Raw genomic sequence first — 20,908 nt, 5'->3', positions numbered from 1 at the left:
CGAAAGAATCAAACCTAAGCTGATATTTGTTAACAAAGCAAGCACACGTGTGCGCTACAGAGGTCACAAGCGGACTGCCCTGCGACATCCAGAATGATTACAGCATGATTACTACAATGGGCCGCGTCCACGCAAATCCAAAACCATCCATATGCGGTCGAAATTTCGTCCTGCATCTAATGGACGGATTGGATTTATCAAAATAACATCGAAGTGGGCCCCACCATCAGAACAGCGTGAGAAAATTCGCAGGGCCCCTGTTTTCGCACGCCCGGACGCTGTCCGACTTTTGCAGCGGTTGTGGCCCACCATATTTGATCAGATGGAAGATCTGATCCGTCTATCATGTAGAGAACTCGAAAAAGTCTTAAGGGACGGTTTTTATTTGGAAACCGAGTGAGGAAAGAGGGGCGATTTTGCATCTGAACTTGGCTGCGAAAAACCTTACGCACGTTGTTGCTGCGTAAATAGCTGTCCTGTCCTCCGCCGGTTGCTATTTTCATACACAGCTCTCCACTGCACCTAAGAGCTATAAAGGAGAAAGAAAAGGCTCGTTTTGGAGGGAAGAAAAGGATCGGGAGTTTTTGGGGAGAGCCAGGGAGGAGAAAAAGAGAAGAAAAGAGAAGAAAGAGGCAGAAGGCTGGACGTGGAGCAGAAAGAGAGAGAGAGAGAGAGAGAGAGAGAGAGAGAGAGAGAGAGAGAGAGAGTGGCTGGGAGATTCAAGGAAGCAGAGGACAGGGAAGAAAGAGAGAAGGGAGAGATTGGAAAGGGATGTATTTTTATCAAGTATGTTTTTCCTTCTTTCCAGTTGAATCTATGAGTTTCTAAGTTCTTAGCTAGAGCTGAGATGAAGCCCCTAATTTGAATAACCCTGGTTTTGTGTTGATTTCATTTTGATTTAATTGATTTGTTTCTTTCTCTAGTGTGCTTAATTGAAAGTTTTGTACTTCTCCATTCTAAGAGCTCAACCAAAGTCTAGTTATGGATGTTGTTTGGAATATTATTCTAGGTGCTTGTGTCTGACCATGAACAGGTTCCTATAGAGGAAGAAACAGGAATCTATATCTCTCCATGCCTGACCATGGATGGAAAGATGTGATCCATATGCTTTAAGGAATTATACATTCTATGTGCCCGACCAAGGACATAGAGTGCGCTTTATTTATTTTGATATCAATCTGAATTAGGGTGAATCAATAGGTAGAACAAGGTTTATGATAATTAGAGGTGGATTTGAAAGTCCTAGTCTTCTCCTTGATTGAATTTTCCTTATTGCTCTCGGTTATTTTTCCATTGATTTTTGTTTAGTTTACTCAATTACTATCTCAAATATTTGTTGGATTAGTTAAGAAGAGTCTTTAATTTTGAATTGTGACAACCAGTCCTCGTGGGAACAATCTCGTAATACGTATCATATCTACATCTGATTCGTATACTTGCGAGTTTAAAATCATTTAAATCAGGTTGGTTTAAATAAAACATCAAGTTTTTGGCGCCGTTGCCGGGGACTGTTTCGGTCCAATTGGATTTAGGATTCTCTCTTATCATAATTCATAGTCTTAGGTTTTTACTAACTTTAGGTTAAATTTTTTTTTTTGAAACTAACCTATGTTCTGTTTTGTAGGGTCCTGACATAAACTACTAATTTGGTAATCTCTTTCTAAATTCTCTACTTTTTCTAATTTCTATTTTTAGAATCAGGGTTTTATTTTTTAGAAATTTTCTATTTTTAGATTTTGATTCTTCTTTTAAGTAACTTTCTATTTTCTAGTTTTAGAAACTTTTTCTTTTTTTTTTTAGAAACTAACTTAGCTTTTTATTTTTTAAGATTAGAAACTTTCTTTTTTAGAAATTAACCGTTGCTTAGGATTTTTTTTCTAGCATTATTTTAGGAAATTTAATTTATTTCTGTTTTTATGTTTACAGGAATTGAGGAAGGAAGCTGCTAAATAAGATTGTCTTCAAAAGGAGGAGCTCTCAAATCTTCAGACATTCATCATCGCCTTTTCCGGGTTCTTCCTTCCAATTCTCGTTTATATAGCTTTCTCTCATTCTTAGGAATTCATAACTTTTATTTTTAGTTTTATTCATCTTAGGTTGCATCTTAGTTTAGTTTTCTTTCTTATATTGATAACATAGTTTATGCTAGGACGTAAATCTCTAAACATAGAACTAGCACCTTTCGATCCTGAAATAGAAAGAACCTTTCGTAGAAGATTTAGAAACATCCTATTTGAAATGGCGGAAGAGAATGGAACTAAAGCTCTTAGAGATTATTCAGCTCCTGTCCAATTCAATGCACCTTCATGTATAGTGTTGCCTGCCACCACGGCAGCACACTTTGAACTTAAACCTGAGGTCATACAATTGTTGCCCTCCTTTTATGGTTCAGATAAGGAGGATCCATATCATCATGTGAAAGAATTCTTAGACATTTGCTCCACCTTTAAGTTCCAAAACTTTTCAGACGATTCGATCCGTTTGCGCCTTTTTCCTTTTTCTTTGAAGGATAAGGCAAAAGCATGGTTGAATTCTCTAGGAGTTTGGTCTATTACTACATGGGACCAACTGTCTAAAAAGTTCTTAAACAAGTTCTTCCCGGTTCACAAAACTAATGCTCTCCGTAGAGAAATTACGAATTTCACACAAAAAGAGGGTGAGCACTTTCATGAATGTTGGGAAAGATGGAAGGACTTACTTCTTAAATGTCCACACCATGGTTTTGAAAAGTGGCAACAGGTTCAATACTTCTATGACGGTCTGACACCCCAAAACCGTCGCATGGTTGACGCCACCAGTGGAGGGTCATTCATGACCAAAAGTGATGTCGAAGCTTGGAATTTCTTTGAAACCTTGTGTGAAAACTCCCAGCAATGGGACTATTCAAATAGAGGTGAAAGAAGTCCTCAACCACTGAAGAAAGGGGGTATATATGAGGTAAGAGTCACGCCAGATCTTTATGCCAAAATTGATACCCTGACAAAGAAGGTGGATGCTTTAATGTTAAACAATGGACCTCCACAAACAAATCAAGTCGAGTCATGTACCATATGTTCTAGTCTCGCCCATCCTACGCAGTCTTGTCCATCTAGTTCAGCATTTCCAGAATTTCTCTCTGAACAAGTACATGCTATGAACACCTTTCGAAGACCTGGGAATGATCCTTACTCAGACACCTACAACCCAGGGTGGGCTAGGCATCCAAATTTTTCTTGGGCAAAAGGACCACAACAAGGAGGACCATCTGGAAATCCTCTCATGCAACCTTACCCTCAAGTTGGCAATCAACAACCTCAGCAGTTTCCGCAGTATCAACAAGTACCTCCACAATCTAGGAAACCATCTCTTGAGGATACACTCAATCTTTTTATGCAGACTTCACTTCAATTTCAAAAAGACACCCAACATACTTTACTAGCTAACCAGCAGAGTTTACATGCAAATGCGCAATCCATTGCTAAGCTGGAAGTACAGTTGGGTCAACTTGCTGCCACATTGAGTGAGAGAGAGAAGGGCAAGTTCCCTAGTCAACCTGTGGTAAATCCAAAAGGACAGTATGAGATTGGCTCTAATTCAAACCAAGAATAATATTATGAGCAAGCCAAATCAATCATTACCCTTAGGTCCGGTAAACAGATCGAGAACAAAGTAGAGATGCCTAGGGAAGAATCAAAGTCCAATGCGGAAGATCAAAATGAAATGGAGAGACATACTAGTGCATCCAAAGTCCAACAACACTCTGACTCTCCAGGAACCACTCATGTGCCATCTTGTGTGCCTAAAGCACCTTTTCCTCAACGTCTGGCACCGGTTAAGAAAGGAAACAACTTTAATGAGATATTGGACATGTTTAAGCAAGTGCAAATCAACATTCCGTTGCTTGATGCTATCAAGCAAGTTCCTTAAAGATTTATGCACTCAAAAGCGTAAGATAAATGTTCATAAGAAGGTCTTCCTTGCGGAGCAACTCAGCTCCATGATTCAACACAACACCCCTCCTAAATTTAGGGATCCAGGAGCTCCTACCATTTCTTGTGTCATAGGAGAGCATAAGGTTCAGAAAGCGTTGCTTGATTTAGGGGCCAGTGTTAATTTGTTACCATATTCGGTCTATGAGCAGCTAGGACTTGGTGAGCTGAAACCAACTAAAATAACATTACAACTAGCTGATAGATCTATCAAGGTGCCCCGTGGTATTATTGAAGATGTGCTAATCCAGGTTGATAAGTTTTATTTTCCAGTGGATTTCATTGTTCTAGATACTCAGCCTGTCCAGAATCCTACAAGTCAAATCCCGGTTATCTTAAGACGTCCATTCTTGGCCACATCCAATGCAATCTAAATTGCAGGAACGGAGTTATGAAGCTCTCCTTTGGTACCATGAAGATTAAACTCAATGTTTTCAATACTGGACAACAAATGTCAGACTCGGATGATATATTTGAAGTGAACATGATTGAGAGTCTAGTGCATGACTCTTTCCTTGAATCTTCCAAAGACACTCTTAAGACTTGTTTAGCACATTTTGGCATAGATTTTGACATAGAAAGTTCCATCCAAGAAGTCAATGCATTGCTTGACTCTAATCCAGAAATGAATACAACAAAATGGAAAGCTAGAGTGGAACCTCTTCCACCTTCTGAGTCTAAACTGGTCCCGTCTATTGAGAAACCACCCAAAGTCAACCTTAAACAATTACCTAAAACTCTCAAGTATGCATTTTTAGGACCTTCTGAAACCCTGCCTGTCATCATAACTGCTAACCTTGATAAAAAACAGGAGGATAAGTTACTTAATGTTCTTAGAGAACATAAGGCAGCTATTGGGTGGACAATAGCGGACATAAAGGGAATAAGCCCCATGGTGTGTATGCATCGTATTCATCTTGAAAAAAACGCAAAAAACATCGCGTGAAATGCAAAGGAGGCTTAACCCTAACATGAAAGAGGTCGTTCGGGCTGAGGTGCTAAAATTGTTAGATGTTGGTATCATTTACCCCATTTCAGATAGCACATGGGTCAGTCCAGTTCAAGTTGTTCCTAAAAAGTCTGGGATTACGGTGAAAAAGAATGAGGATAATGAGTTAGTACCAACGCGCATGATTACGGGTTGGCGAGTTTGTATTGATTATCGTAAACTGAACCTGGTCACAAGGAAGGATCACTTTCCTCTTCCTTTCATAGATCAGATGCTGGAGAGATTGGCAGGGCACAGCTATTATTGTTTCCTGGATGGTTATTCCGGGTATAATTAGATTCCCATTGCTCCCGACGATCAAGAGAAAACCACATTTACATGTCCTTTTGGTACATATGCCTATCGGCGTATGCCATTTGGGTTGTGTAATGCGCCTGCGACCTTCCAAAGATGCATGATGAGTATTTTTTCAGATATGGTTGAGCGTTTCCTTAAGATTTTCATGGATGATTTTTCAATTTTTGGCTCTTCATTTGATGAATGTTTATACCATCTATCTCTTGTCTTGGAAAGATGTGAAAAAACGAACCTGGTATTGAATTGGGAAAAGTGTCATTTTATGGTTCAAAAAGGGATTGTACTCGGGCATGTTATTTCAAGTAAAGGTATTGAAGTTGATAAGGCCAAGATTGATTTAATTTCTAGTCTTCCTCCACCCAAAACGGTTAAGGAGATTAGATCATTCTTAGGGCATGCAGGATTCTACAGGAGATTCATTAAGGATTTTAGCAAAATTTCTCGACCCTTATGCAATTTACTAGCTAAAGATGTTGCTTTTGTCCTTAATGATGAGTGTCGGCAAGCTTTTGATAAGTTGAAGCATTTACTAACTTCTGCTCCAATTATCCAACCACCTGATTGGAGTTTACCTTTTGAGCTTATGTGTGATGCTTCGGATTATGCTGTTGGAGCCGTCCTAGGACAGAGATTGAACAAAATGCCTCATGTCATTTATTATGCTAGTAGGACTAAATGATGCACAGCTCAACTACTCCACCACTGAAAAAGAATTGTTGGCGGTGGTATTTGCTCTAGACAAATTCAGGTCGTATCTCATAGGATCAAAGGTTATAGTGTTCTCAGATCATGCAGCATTGAAATATCTTCTTTCTAAAAAAGACGCTAAACCTCGATTGATTCGGTGGATTCTCTTGCTACAAGAATTCGATATTGAAATTCGGGATAAAAAGGGTTCCGAAAATGTGGTAGCCGACCATTTGTCTAGACTTGTCTTAGAGTCCACAGTGGATCCTTTGCCAATGAATGAGTCTTTCCCTGATGAACAACTTCTAACTATTTCTCAATTACCTTAGTATGCGGACATTGTAAACTATCTTGTTACAGGTCAACTTCCTTCTCATTGGACTAAACAAGATAAATCCAAATTTCTTGCTGAGGTTAAACATTTCTTTTGGGATGACCCATACTTATTCAAAATTTGTCCTAATCAGATTATTAGGAGATGTGTGCCTGAGAGTGAGTTTCATAGTATAATCTCCTTTTGTCATGATCATGCAAGTGGTGGTCATTTTGGTTCAAAGAAAACAGCTGCGAAAGTCTTACAGTGGATTTTATTGGCCTACACTGTTTCGAGACACCCATGCCTTTTGCTCAACATGTGATAGATGCCAACGTACGGGTAATATTTCCCACAGGAACATGATGCCACTTACCAATATTCTCATTGTTGAAATATTTGATGTTTGGGGTACTGACTTCATGGGCCCATTTCCCCCGTCATTCGGTTATGTGTATATCCTTATGGCCGTCGACTATGTCTCTAAGTGGATTGAAGCAGTGCCATATAAAACGAATGATCACAAAGTTGTGGTCCGTTTCTTAAAAGAGAATATCTTTTCTCGTTTTGGTACTCCTCGAGCAATTATAAGTGATGGGGGTACTCATTTTTGCAATAAACCGTTTGAATCTTTAATGAAAAAATATTCCATCACTCATTAAGTTGCAACGCCATATCATCCACAAACAAATGGTCAAGTTGAGGTGTCAAATCGGGAGATTAAACAAATTTTAGAGAAAACTGTTCGCCCCGATCGTAAGAATTGATCGCAATGTTTGAATGATGCTCTTTGGGCATATCGTACAGCTTTCAAAACCCCGATTGGAATGTCTCTGTACAGGCTTGTCTTTGGGAAAGCCTGTCACTTACCTGTGGAATTAGAACATCATGCTTATTGGGCCATCAAAACTTTTAATTTTGATTTAAACAAGGTTGGATCACACCGTAAACTTCAACTCAATGAGTTAGAGGAAATTCGAAATGAGGCATATGAGAATGCAAAAATTTATAGAGCAGACAACAATCTTCCATGACAAATCAATTCTTCGCAAGACATTTGAACCGAACCAGAAAGTATTATTGTACAATTCCAGGCTACGTCTCTTTCCTGGAAAACTACGTTCGCGATGGTATGGTCCTTATCAAGTAGTAAAAGTATTTCCTCATGGAGCAGTTGAGATTCAAAATTTAATAGACGGGAATATCTTCAAAGTAAATGGTCAACGGCTGAAACCATATTTAGATGATTTGGTGAACAAAGATGTTGAGGAAATTTATTTGGCGGACCCAGGTTATCAAGATTGATTAGTTCATGGTCCATTCTTGTCTAGCTGAAGACATTAAACTTAGTGCTCCTGGGAGGCAACCCAGTTTTTCATTCCATTTCACTTTTCTCATTCATGAGTTCAATGTTTGTGGGTAGCATTGCTGCAAACCCTCACGAGACTACAACTCGTCCACTAGGGGTAACCTAGGGGTTTAAAGGCTTGTTGCATACGCTAAATGCAATCGAGAGCACCTGCGAAAGTGGTATAGGTAGGATTTTCTTTTTGCATTTTTATTATTTTGCTTTTGTTGATTTCTCTCTTATGCTGACTCGCCCTTACATGGATTTTTTTTTTTTTGGAAAGCCTCTAGATTCTTTCATACAGGTACTATTTGTCCATTACTCCTCTTTTACTTTTGTTGTCTCATGAACATTGCATGTTTATTTCTTTTACATTAAGGACAATGTAAATTTTAGGTTGGGGGTGGGAGATTAGGTTACCTCATCAGTATTTTCTTGGTCTTGAGCACAAATTGTGAAAATTTTTAAATTTTTCTGGAATTTCTTGTGCATTTGAAGTGATTTTGAAGGATAAGTGTGATTTTAACATTGCAAGGTACAGAATGTCGGTAATTTATAACTCTTGGATTCAGCCATCTGTTAGATTTCACAGTTAAGATTGAATTGTTAACCCATGATTAGAACTTTTAAACATTGATTGAGTCATGATCTCACATATCACATCTCGATTGCACATTAAGGTTCTGTTTCAGCATTGAATGATTAACTTGGTAATCATTAAGCATGAAAGGAACCAGCCTGAATACTTTTAGCTTCGGTCTATAAATAAGAATTGAAAGAAAGGGTGAGTCGAATAATCTCATCATAGGTTTGCTCCCTATAGATGGAGATTCGATTCCCCATGGTTGACATGAGAAAAGGGTTAGGTGTACAATCTTTACCATAGGTTTGCTCCCTATAGGTGAGGATTTGATTCCCTTCCTTGGCATTACTGTTCATAAAAAAAATTAAAGGCTGATAGAATGAAAAGTTAACCTATCAGGCAAGTGTTGGTTTCAGTTGTTATGAATTCCGTTGTTAATTACCAATGATATCATGAAATTGACAATTGGATCTCTTAATGATTGTAAGCCGAGATTACACTATACACTCATGGAACTCAATGTTTAGGATTTTCTAATTAATGGATTAATATTTTGAACTTGATTATGAAGTTTACCGTGAGCTTGATTCCAGGAGAAAATTCTACTCACCATTCATGAATCTTAGAATTCTCACATTTCGACTATGTGTTCATAAGTCACTCAAGTTTACAAGAATTGTCGTGTATTTCTAAAATTATTTTTCGCATGTTTTGCTCGGGACTAGCAAAATGCTGGTTGGGGGTTGTGATGAGGGTCGAATATTGCATATCAGACCCCAATTATTGCCTGATTTTACGTATATGATAATGCTTAACGGAGTATTTTAGTTATATTTCTGTGCAGGATGAAATCAGGAGCGTTGATGGAAAAAGAGTACTACAAGCATGGATTTGACACTCTGAAGTCACCAGAGCAAGGGACGCACTCCAGAGAACTAAGACTGAAGAATTTACATGCCAGGGATCCAAGGAAATCAAGCCGTTCACATTAAAAAAGCTCGAAAATGGTCCAGAATGCAAGATCACATGGTTTCCGCCATCCGATTGACTCGAAACTTCATACATGGGATGGGGGGCATAAATAAACCGTACATATAAAATTTCAACCATTTCATATCTCGGGAAGTGGCCCAACGGCCAGATCAGCCCTTTAATTCCTTAAGTGGGGCCCACCTGGTCTCTGGATATGCATCAAATTTGGTCTCAACCCATTATATGAGGAGACAAAACAGATGGTCGGATTAGATTTTGAAAGAAACATTGTAGTGGACCCCATCTTGTGTGACATGTGCATAGTGCACATGTGCACTGTCCGTGCACCGAATGAACCACGTCGGTCAGTAGCGCTGACCCGACTTCCTTCCTAAAACGGATGCTTCCGTTTCCTGCTGCGTAACCGACGTCCGGAATCGGATTTTGCGGACGCTGGTGGGCCGCCATCATAGCTCAAGGGGACGATCTGATCTGTCCATCATGTAGAGGGGATCGAAAGAATCAAACCTAAGCTGATATTTGTTAACAAAGCAAGCACACGTGTGCGCTACAGAGGTCACAAGCAGACTGCCCTGCAACGTCCAGAATGATTACAGCATGATTACTACAATGGGCCGCGTCCACGCAAATCCAAAACCATCCATATGCGGTCGAAATTTCGTCCTGCATCTAATGGACTGTTTTCGCACGCCCGGACGCTGTCCGACTTTTGCAGCGGTTGTGGCCCACCATATTTGATCACATGGAAGATCTGATCCGTCTATCATGTAGAGAACTCGAAAAAGTCCTAAGGGACGGTTTTTATTTGGAAACCGAGTGAGGAAAGAGGGGCGATTTTGCATCTGAACTTGGCTGCGAAAAACCTTACGCACGCTGTTGCTGCGTAAATAGTTGTCCTGTCCTCCGCCGGTTGCTATTTTCATGCACAGCTCTCCACCGCACCTAAGAGCTATAAAGGAGAAAGAAAAGGCTTGTTTTGGAGGGAAGAAAAGGATCGGGAATTTTTGGGGAGAGCCAGGGAGGAGAAAAAGAGAAGAAAAGAGAAGAAAGAGGCAGAAGGCTGGACGTGGAGCAGAAAAAGAGAGAGAGAGAGAGAGAGAGAGAGAGAGAGAGAGAGTGGCTGGGAGATTCAAGGAAGCAGAGGACGGGGAAGAAAGAGAGAAGGGAGAGATTGGAAAGGGATGTATTTTTATCAAGTATGTTTTTCCTTCTTTCCAGTTGAATCTATGAGTTTCTAAGTTCTTAGCTAGGGCTGAGATGAAGCCCCTAATTTGAATAACCCTGGTTATGTGTTGATTTCATTTTGATTTAATTGATTTGTTTCTTTCTCTAGTGTGCTTAATTGAAAGTTTTGTACTTCTCCATTCTAAGAGCTCAACCAAAGTCTAGTTATGGATGTTGTTTGGAATATTATTCTAGGTGCTTGTGTCTGAACATGAACAGGTTCCTATAGAGGAAGAAACAAGAATCTATCTCTCCATGCCTGACCATGGATGGAAAGATGTGATCCATATGCTTTAAGGAATTATACATTCTGTGTGCCCGACCAAGGACATAGAGTGCGCTTTATTTATTTTGATATCAATCTGAATTAGGATGAATCAATAGGTAGAACAAGGTTTATGATAATTAGAGGTGGATTTGAAAGTCCTAGTCTTCTCCTTGATTGAATTTTCCTTATTGCTCTCGGTTATTTTTCCATTAATTTTTGTTTAGTTTACTCAATTACTATCTCAAATATTTGTTGGATTAGTTAAGAAGAGTCTTTAATTTTGAATTGTGACAACCAGTCCTCGTGGGAACGATCTCGTAATACGTATCATATCTACATCTGATTTGTATACTTGCGAGTTTAAAATCATTTAAATCAGGTTGGTTTAAATAAAACATCAGTATATGCATGCACGCATGGATGGATGAATGGATGTGTGCGCGCATGTATTTGTATGTTTGTGTGTATGCACGCATGCATGGATGGATAGATGGATCGTGGATGTCTATTGATATGTATGTGTGTGCATGCATGGATGGATGGATCCACCATTTTCCCCATGTTTCCCCAATGTTTCCCTGAGTCAACGAAACATGCTTTTAGGCCCCATTAAAGGGAAACTTATTATTTTATTCCTAAATATGCAAATATGTGTCTTTTTTGCTATTATTTGATTCTTAAATATGTAAATGTCTGTATTTTAGCATCTCCTAAAGTATCATAAAAAAAATCCACCATTTTCCCCATGTTTCTCTAATGTTTCCCTAAGTCAGTGTTACATGCTTTTAGACGCACATTAAAGAGAAACTTATTATGTATGCATCTTTTTTGCAATTATTTGATTTCTAAATATGCAAAAATGTGTATTTTAGCATCTCTTGAAGTTTCATTGAGAAATTCCACCATTTCCTCATGTTTCCCTCAATCAGTGATACATTTCCGAGTATAAGCTTACAATATCGGCAATATCGATACATGTTTCAATATCCCCCACCAGCGATACATGTAACGATACTAATACTATGAACATTGGTTAGGCTTAAAGACTCAATAGGCTTATTCTCGAGTATTATTGTAGTGCATCGAGGGCCACAATGATGACATGTGAGTTATACCCAGTGTTCGAAATATCGGTATCGCACAATATATCACACCCTGCAGATATGTATCGGTTATCGCTTAGGATATATCGTTTGTATCGCGTAATTTATCGCACTTTTTGGAAAACATAGGGAAACATTGGGAAAATGTTTGAATTTTTCAATGAAACTTCGGGATTATTAAAAATGACCTTAATACACACTTTTAAATCATAAAATCTCAAAAAAAAAAAAAAAGTACACATAATAGGTTTCCCTTTGTATAGGGTCCTAAGTTATGTGTTGTCTGATTGAACTAAAACAACTGTATTCAAATATGTTGCATAACATTTATAAATGCATCAAGACATGTATATCCACACCGTCCATCTGTTTTGACACCTTAATTTACGGCACCATACCAAAAATGAAGCATATCCAATTATCAAGTGGACCATGCCATATGAAACAATATTGATTGAAGGCCCTACCATTAAAACCTTCTTAGGGCTCACCTTAGTGTTTTCATAGTGTTTATTTACCATCCAATCTGTTACAAGTTCACATAAGCTTGGATGAAAGGAAAAAAACAAATATCAGATTGATCCAGAACTTTTATGTCCCTTTAATAGTCAATCACAACTTTTTCCTTTGGTATGGTCCACTTGATAATTGGATGTACTTCGTTTTTTGGATAATACACTAAAATGATTTGGAAAAACAAATGAACGACATGGATGCATAATACATACATTAAGGTGGGCCCCGCAGCCGTACCGTCTTGGGTGAGTATTGGGTCTCACCTTATCCGCTCTCCCATTCCTGACTTTGATATCTATACTTTTTGATAGGTATTGAGTCAAAAAATGAGGCAGATTGTGTGAGCCCCATGCATTGTATCCATGCCGTCCATTCATTTTTTTGGATCATTTTAAAGCCTAAGAAAAAAACGAGGCAGATCTAGAGATCAAGTGGACCACATCACAGGATGTACGTAATATGGTGGTACCCTGACTGTGGGGCCACCTCGACGTAATATGGTGTATATACACCGTCAATTCATGTTGGCATATTGTTTTAGGAATGGGCCAAAAAATGAGGCCAATCCAAAAATGAGGTGGACCACACCACACGAAAAAGTGGTCATTGAATGGCCACCGTTAAAAAAATTTTAGGGGCTACAAAAGTTTTGGATCAAGCTAATATTTATGTTTTCCCTTCATCTAGGTCCGTCAGACCTTATGAACAGACTGGAGGACAAATAAACATCACAATGGGCCCTACGAAAGCTTCAACGGTGGATATCATTGCCACCACGACTTCTTGTCATGTGGTCCACTTGAACCTTATATTTAACTAGGCTTATATCCTAAAATGACCTATCAAACTGGATGGACGGTGTGGATAAAACACATATATCATGGTGGGTCGTACAGAGCCTTTGACAGACCATCCGTTCAATCCGCGTCTGACACAGATTTCCTGCAAAAGGCTTCCGCAGGAAGTTCCTGCGCTTGGATGCTAGGTGGGGCCCACTGTGATGTTTGTGAGAAATCCACCCCGTCCATCCATCTTACGAGCTCATTTTAGGAGATGCGACCAAAAATGAGGTGGATCCAAAACTCGAGGGGGCCATACGAGAGGGAAAACAGGGGAAAGAGTTTCCTGCCGTTGAAACTTTCCTGGGATCCACCTTGATGTTTATATGTCATCCAAACCATTTATGAGGTCATTCCCACTGGGATGAAGTGAAAACATAAAAACTTATCCTAATTCTAAACTTATGTGGCCAAAAAAATGTTTCAACGATGGTCACTGAATCCCTACTGTTTCCTCTCGTGCGGCCCACCTGAGTTTTGGATCCACCTCATTTTCGATCACATGTCCTAAAATGAGCTTGCAAAACAGATGGACGTGGCAGATTGCTCACAAACATCACAATGGGCCCCCCAACGCATGTACTTCATGCGCGAATATCTTTCGCATGAAATCAACTTTCGACCGCGCGATTAAAAAAAAGGGCTTGGAAGCCCTATTTCAAAGCAGAGAGGGTTTCGACCCCTAAAACCCTCATTTCTCTCCCAAATCTCCGGATTTCTCCGGATTTTTTTCACATTATCTTCCGAAATCAATTCCCTACAAACTTCCGAAATCAATTCCCTACGAACAACGCACTTCGATTCGAATGGCCCACTAAATGCAGCTTCCGATCAGCGCAAACTCTTCTACAGGTATGGAAATCCACATTGTTGAAAGTTTCTCTTTTTTTTCCGATTTTTTTGGATATTTACATACAATTAAAAAAAATTCTTGGTATCTTCTGACGGGTTTCGTATCGCTGGGTTGCGATACCGATAATATCGGCCGATGGTATCAATATTGCGAACACTGGTTATACCTAAAAGTTACTTTTCTAGTTAAGCACATGATTTATTTAATCAAAAAAGGGTATTTTACAACCTACCTAATTAATATGGAATTTACATTTCGGTAACTTTTTCAAAAAGGTTTTCAGACAGCTACCTCATTAATCGATATTGTTGTCATTCCACTACCTTTTGCTACGGCCGGTTGGGTGGGCATGTGAGCAAATGGGTCAGCTACTTAGGTGGGCCCCACCGTGATGTTAAGTAAAATCCACCCCAACCACCAAGTGCCTCACCTCAAGTTAAGCCAAGGGCCCAAGAAGCACCCCCATTCCTGATTTAGGTGGACCACATGTTTAGAAATAGTGTACATGGCAATAATACCCTACAAACTATATCCCATGGTATAGGCTACCTGAATCACGGATGGGCCTGACGTTTAGGCCCTGAGCCTAAATTTTTTTGTGGCATCTAATGGTTGGAGTGGATTTCATATAATCATCACATAGGGCTATGTGCAAATTAGGGGTGGATGTCTCTCTCCAACTTTTTTCGTTGGTGTAGTCCACTTAAACCACAAGTTAACCTGATTTTTCGACTTTAGGGCTAAACTGGGATTACACATCTAATGGTCGAAGTAGGTCTTACATGAACGACACGGTGACCCCATGAAAAATAAAGTCCTCATATCCCTCTCCAACTGTACACAGAGTATTTGGAAGGAAAAGGAGATTTGTATGGACGCTACTCTTGATTTTGACGGGACCCACCGTGATGTTTATGTAAGATCCACTCCGATCATTAGATATTAGTACCATATTAGTACCGAAGAAAAAAAAAAATCAAACCGGCTTGTGGTTTAGGTGGGCCACACCAAAGAAAATGGTTGGGAGAGAGACATCCACCCTTGAGTTTTACAGGGCACACAGTGATAATTATATGAAATCCACTCCAATAATTAGATTCCACACAAACATTTAAGCCTATGTCCCACAAATCATATCCATCCGTGATTCACGTGAGCCACACTTATGGACACAGTTTTGACGGCGAGCATTACCCTGTACATTGTTTTCAATCATATGGTCCACCCGAATCATAGATGGAGATAATTTTTGGGCTCTTGATCTAAAATGGCATGACTCACCTGGTGGTCAGGGTGGATTTTACATAAACATCACAGTGGGGCCCACCCAAGCCACCCATCTATTTGCTCTCACGGCAGTCATCAGGGAAGGTAGTTGAATGATAATTATATTGATTACTGAGGTAGCTTTCTTAAAAAGGTACCAGAATATAAATTCCATATTAATTAATTTAGTTATTTGTAAAATTCCCTTTTAAAAATTATATAATAAATTGGCAGGCGAGTGATGATTGATGTATGGGAGCAACTACCTAACTCCATAGCTATTAGCAATCAGAGTACTAGTGCAGACCATTTGGTCATTACCACACACAAAACTAAAGGACGTTCTCGATGATCCGCACGAATAAGGGGAACATGTTGGGGTATGAAAAACTCAAAAAGCTCATATTTTGCCTAATTAAAAAACTTACATGATAAATTGGCAAGCAAGTGGTGATTGATGTATGACTAGCGCAGGTCATGGACATGCACAAAACTAGATGATGTTCTCGATGATCGAAATATGTTGGGGTATGAGAAACTCAAAAGGCTCATATTGTGCCATTATAACATGGAGCTCAAACTAAGGTATAGCTAAACAATGGAGAACAAAGTGTGAACACTTAGACTTAATGGTGAGCATAATAGACACATTCATTGTTGGGAGATGAGGAACCACTTTACAAATGGGCTAAGTTGGCAGACCTTGACGAGGGAGATCAATTCATTGGTCTCATGATAGCCCATGAATAGCAGCCATGGGGATCAAATTTGAGTAAGTTCTGAAGGAAGTGGAGTCTCATGAAGACTCCTTTGATGCCTTGATGAGGACATCTATAGGTGACAACCATGAGGCATGAGGAATGCAAGGGGGTCATGTGGTGGTCTAAGTAATACAGAGAATGACAACAATCGCACTGCACTTGTAGAGATGGCAACAATCAACAATGGTGGTGATGGCAATGCCAGTGACGACAACAACGAAAGGGTGATGGCGGTGGCAGTGATGTCCATAAGGAGTCTAATTTAGAGGCCTCTTAACCCACTCATTGAGAGAACTTAACCACACCACCCAAGACCCAGACCATGGTGCTCGTGCCCCAATAAGGGCTTCTAAGTAGAAGTGGCAACATTGGGTAGCATTCGGTCTATAGACATCGTGATGGAAGGAGAGCTCCACTTCCATGCAACATTATGGATATGGGACGAGTGTCGTTGAGTTACGGAAATGGTTAGGACCTGGAAACATGGGTAGCATTGGATCCATAGACATCAGTGATGGAAGGAGAGCTCCATTTCCATGCTACATTATGGATATGGGATGAGTGTTAACTGACTATGGACATGGTGATGAGCATGCGTATGGATATAAACAGGGGCATTGTTATGATTACAGGTAGATATATCCAAGATACTACTCATATGGGTATGGAGGTGTTAAGCTACAACTATAGCCACACACAGTTACGATGTCACACAATATCCACCGATGGGCATGCCGGTGCAATAAAGATATTTTAGAGATTACACACCTTGCTATCATCGGCTCTTGAGTTGGCATAGTATTGTCATTATGTGGAGCACTAACATTGTCGCCACTCAAGTGGGATAGGGACAACGAACTCCGTGTGGATGGATATGAGACAAACCTATATTTTTGTTTCCTGTTAGTTTTACATGTATTATTTGTGTTTTATTACTTGTATTGCATGAGATTTGAATGATATGCACTCACTTTGAATATAGTTGCATCACTTTTGTCTGACAGTGCATAATTTGGGCCCTTGTACAATGGAAACCTATTATGCATAGTCGTTGTTATGATGTTTTGAATTTTAAGTTCTAATGCTTCATTGAAAAGTTCCATCATTTTCCAAATGTTTCCCTCTACTACGATACATTCCCGATAATGCAATAGTTCTCAATGTTTTGCAATATGTTTCCATATCACAAGGTTGCAATACATGGTGGAATACCGTAACCCAAAACATCGGATGAATCATTACCAGTTGCCAGGATGGGGTTCCTTGTCATATATTATTTCCGAATGACATGGTAATACAGGGGCATTTTCACACCGGGCTCGAGTGGGGTCGCCCGTGGGATACAGGGGCACACTCGGGGTGGGCGGGGCCCACAGGGGAGGTCTCGTGTTCGAGACTCCTCAACGGGAGTGAATGCGCCTTTCACACCGGGCTCGAGTGGGATAGCCTGTGGGATGCGGGGACACACTCGGGGTGGGCGGCTCATGTGAGGCGGTACCCATGTGATTTGGGACCCATGAGGGGGGTTCGGCCAAGGTCCTAACCCATGAGATGTGGGGGCTGGGCTATGAGATAAAGGAATTAATTCGCCATGCTCTAATCGTTCGAGCTTTTAGAGCAAGTGGTTAATTGTCCTGCATCAAATTGGTATCAGAGCAGGAGGTCTCGTGTTCGAGACTCCTCACCGGGGGTGATTAATGCAGGGGCATTTTCACACCGGGCTCGAGTGGGGTCGCCCGCGGGATACAAGGACACACTCGGGGTGGGCGAGGCCCACAGGGGAGGTCTCGTGTTTGAGACTCCTCACCAGGGGTGATTAATGCGCATTTCACATCGAGCTCGAGTGGGGTAGCCTGTGGGATATGGGGACACACTCGGGGTGGGCGACCCGTGTGAGGCGGTACCCATGTGATTTGGGGCCCACGAGGGGGGTTCGGCCGAGGTCTTAACCCATGAGATGTGGGGCTTGGGCTATGAGATAAAGAGATTAATTCGTCATGCTCTAACAGTTCGAGCTTTTAGAGCAAGTGGTTAATTGTCCTGCATCACATGGTGTTGGTTGAAGAGACTAAACTACAGGTTTGGAAGAAGGTCTAAGGTCGAGAGGTTTAAAAATCAAGAGAACCAAGATAGAATATTTGGAACACAACTCTAGCATGAATCATTATAGAGGCACAAATTTAGCCAAGAGATTCCACAAAGACATTCTTTCTTTAACTAGGCTTATGATGGAGAGATCAATGAGGATGTTTCCAATATAATTAGAGTTGAGTGGCTGACGTGGAGAATGGAGATGTGCCTCTGAAGTATTGTTCCTATACTTCATGGGGAAAAGTGTTAAGGCAATTACTTAAGAGAAAAGATGAACCTTAAGATGGATGTGTTGGAAAAATGGGTAGAATAGAATTAAGAATGAGGTCATGAGAGCAACCTAAGAATAGTACCAATGATCATAATCACCATCATCTTCTTCAGCTTCACCATTCTCCCAACACTTCGGGTTGACTTTTAGGTGGTAGATTGGCAAAAGTTTTACGATCAGCTGCCCACCAAATATCAGTCTTCCTCTTTACTCGGGCACTTGGAACGGGCATGGCAATGGCTCACATTCATTCGTCAATCCATTCATGTGCATCATTAATGAGGAGCAGTCTCAATCATCATCATCATCATCATCATCTAAGCACTATCCCATCATCATCTAGATCCCAATAAGAGGAAAAGTTATGGAGAGCATTTAGAGATGGTTTGGTCATTGCAACGGAAACAGATAAGGCTCCATAAAGGAGGGAAACCTAATTGGAAGGGCTGAAAAGAGGATAATAGGAAAACCTAGATGGATTTGAATCATGGTCGCAATAAAGGCTATAGAGGCCTTTTTACCTAGGATAGAGCCTTAGATAGGAATGATTGGCAAAACAAGATTCGTAAAGACAGCCTCAACTAGCTGGGGCAAGTCCATGATGATGATGATGATGAGATGATGAAACATACACACACCCGTAAACAGTCTCCCATACTTATTTAAGGCTTCAAAACAAACCACGTTTTTTTTTAATGTAAGTTATAACATGTTGTATTGTGTATATTAGTTTGATATTATTTCAAGCATCATCAAAACATGACAACCATCACTACAGCAAGGAAAACTCTTGTCAAGGTAACATTGGTTAACCTATAAAGGGTATTAGCCAATTGAAAAAGTGAATCATGGACTGCATTTCAAATTGTCCCCTCCATTCAGACCAGACCACCAAAAGTTGCTTCAAATAGAGAAACAAACACAAACAATGTCAAGAAAATTTTGTAACAAGGCAACTTACATCTTGTGGTAGAAAACAGTCGATTCTCCTGAGCTGGAAGAAGGGATCAGATGCTCGTCTATGATAGTCAAGATATCATGGCAGATCTTAGAAACCTCTTCTTCTACCTTATGGCGGTAACCCTTGATTAATTTAACATTTTGCTCATTCCCCTTAGACTCTTCTTTCTGCTCAATAGAGGACATGATACGCCAAGATGCTCGACGAGAACCTATAACATTTTTATAACCCACTGAGAGGAGATTCCTCTCCTCCACAGTCAGCTCTAAATCAAGTTTTGCAACTTTCTTCATGCTTTCCACCATTTCTGAACCAACACAGTCACAAACAGATCTGTTTATATGTCTGCTGGAATATCATAAAATAAACTCAAAAAGATGCAAAAACGCTTTTGAATACTTATAAAAGAAATGAGGTTTTTCCTTTTTCTGTTTGAGGTTTTTTAATCTCAATAGAAAATAGAGATAAAATAAAGTATAAGAATGCTCCAAGATAACAACCTTTAGCCTTGAAAGTTTTCTTGTTCTTAAAGATAGCCACAAATTTATTAAAGCCAAAGAAAAACACAACAGGACAGCAAGTGGGGCCCAACGAGGACCCAACAAAACCATAGTTCAAAAACCTGAAAACTCAACTCAATGTCCAGTCGGGTTCCGTCAACTCGAAGACTCGAACAAGTCTTAAATTGACTCAACTCAATATTATTGTAATATATAATTAAAGACTGTAAAAGATGTGAGTGAAATTGTGTGGAATGGGATACCACAAAGCCTAGCGGAGCTAATGAATGAATGGCTATGTCCTAGAGGGGGGATGAATAGGACCAATAAAAAATTTGCCAATTAAGCCTAATTGCCTACTTCAACTAATATGCCAATTAAACTAAGGCAATGTAACTTTAAGGCCAAGCCAATTGTGGGTCCAATTACATAGACTACAGTAGATGTTCCAATCAAGCAACTAGTCTATAAATGATAGTGTACATGTGTGTGTGGGATGTGCTAACTGTCAACTCCTATCATTCATCTAATCATGCATACATATAATTCATTAATCAATCATTTAAGCATGATCAGAAAAGTGCACAAATGACAATCCCAAACACAAGCATATATAATGGTTCGGTTTCCCTACTCCACTCATAGCGGACATACTCTCCCTGAGTGTATTGGATTTCACTATCGAAGGTTTTAAATCAGTTTAACCTCAAACCTTTATAGCTCTATACACAATAACCTAGCGTACACTCTCGCCAGAGGCTCCTGCAAGAGACTTTAATTGGTTTTCTATCAGCTAACCAACAACCTTGGTGGTCCTAGTCCAAAGACCTATTTTTGCTCCCACCGAAGGCTTCCATATAGACTAACACGTACACACATATGCCTAGTGAATCTGACTCTACACAAGAGCCTAAGTCCTACACAAGAACCTATCGAGTTTGGGTCACAAACTCTTACCCTCAATCCTATACAAGGAAAGAGAGTATTCATCCATGACACTTGTCGAATCGAGCCCCTTTGACGCGCCGTCTAGGGTTGCTTAATCGATGCTCTCACG

The 20,908-nt window shown here is 40.0% G+C and overlaps 1 protein-coding gene and 1 non-coding gene across 2 annotated transcripts in view; both read right to left on the bottom strand.

Annotated features, from left to right (window-relative positions):
• LOC131229191 (14-3-3-like protein GF14 iota) overlaps nucleotides 1–20,908 on the bottom strand; it is a 47,358-nt gene that overhangs the window by 14,700 nt on the left and 11,750 nt on the right. Inside the window, exon 2 of the mRNA XM_058225080.1 lies at nucleotides 19,352–19,658. Within this exon, the coding sequence (XP_058081063.1) occupies nucleotides 19,352–19,658 (307 nt within the window). The remainder of the gene's footprint in view (nucleotides 1–19,351; nucleotides 19,659–20,908) is intronic.
• LOC131229932 (small nucleolar RNA R71) lies at nucleotides 2,617–2,723 on the bottom strand. The gene has a single exon (XR_009163668.1). It is a non-coding gene; the product is annotated as a small nucleolar RNA R71 (small nucleolar RNA).

Source organism: Magnolia sinica, chromosome 16, assembly GCF_029962835.1.
Source record: "Magnolia sinica isolate HGM2019 chromosome 16, MsV1, whole genome shotgun sequence".
Taxonomy (NCBI): Eukaryota; Viridiplantae; Streptophyta; class Magnoliopsida; order Magnoliales; family Magnoliaceae; genus Magnolia; species Magnolia sinica.
This window is presented reverse-complemented; position numbering and strand designations above follow the sequence as displayed.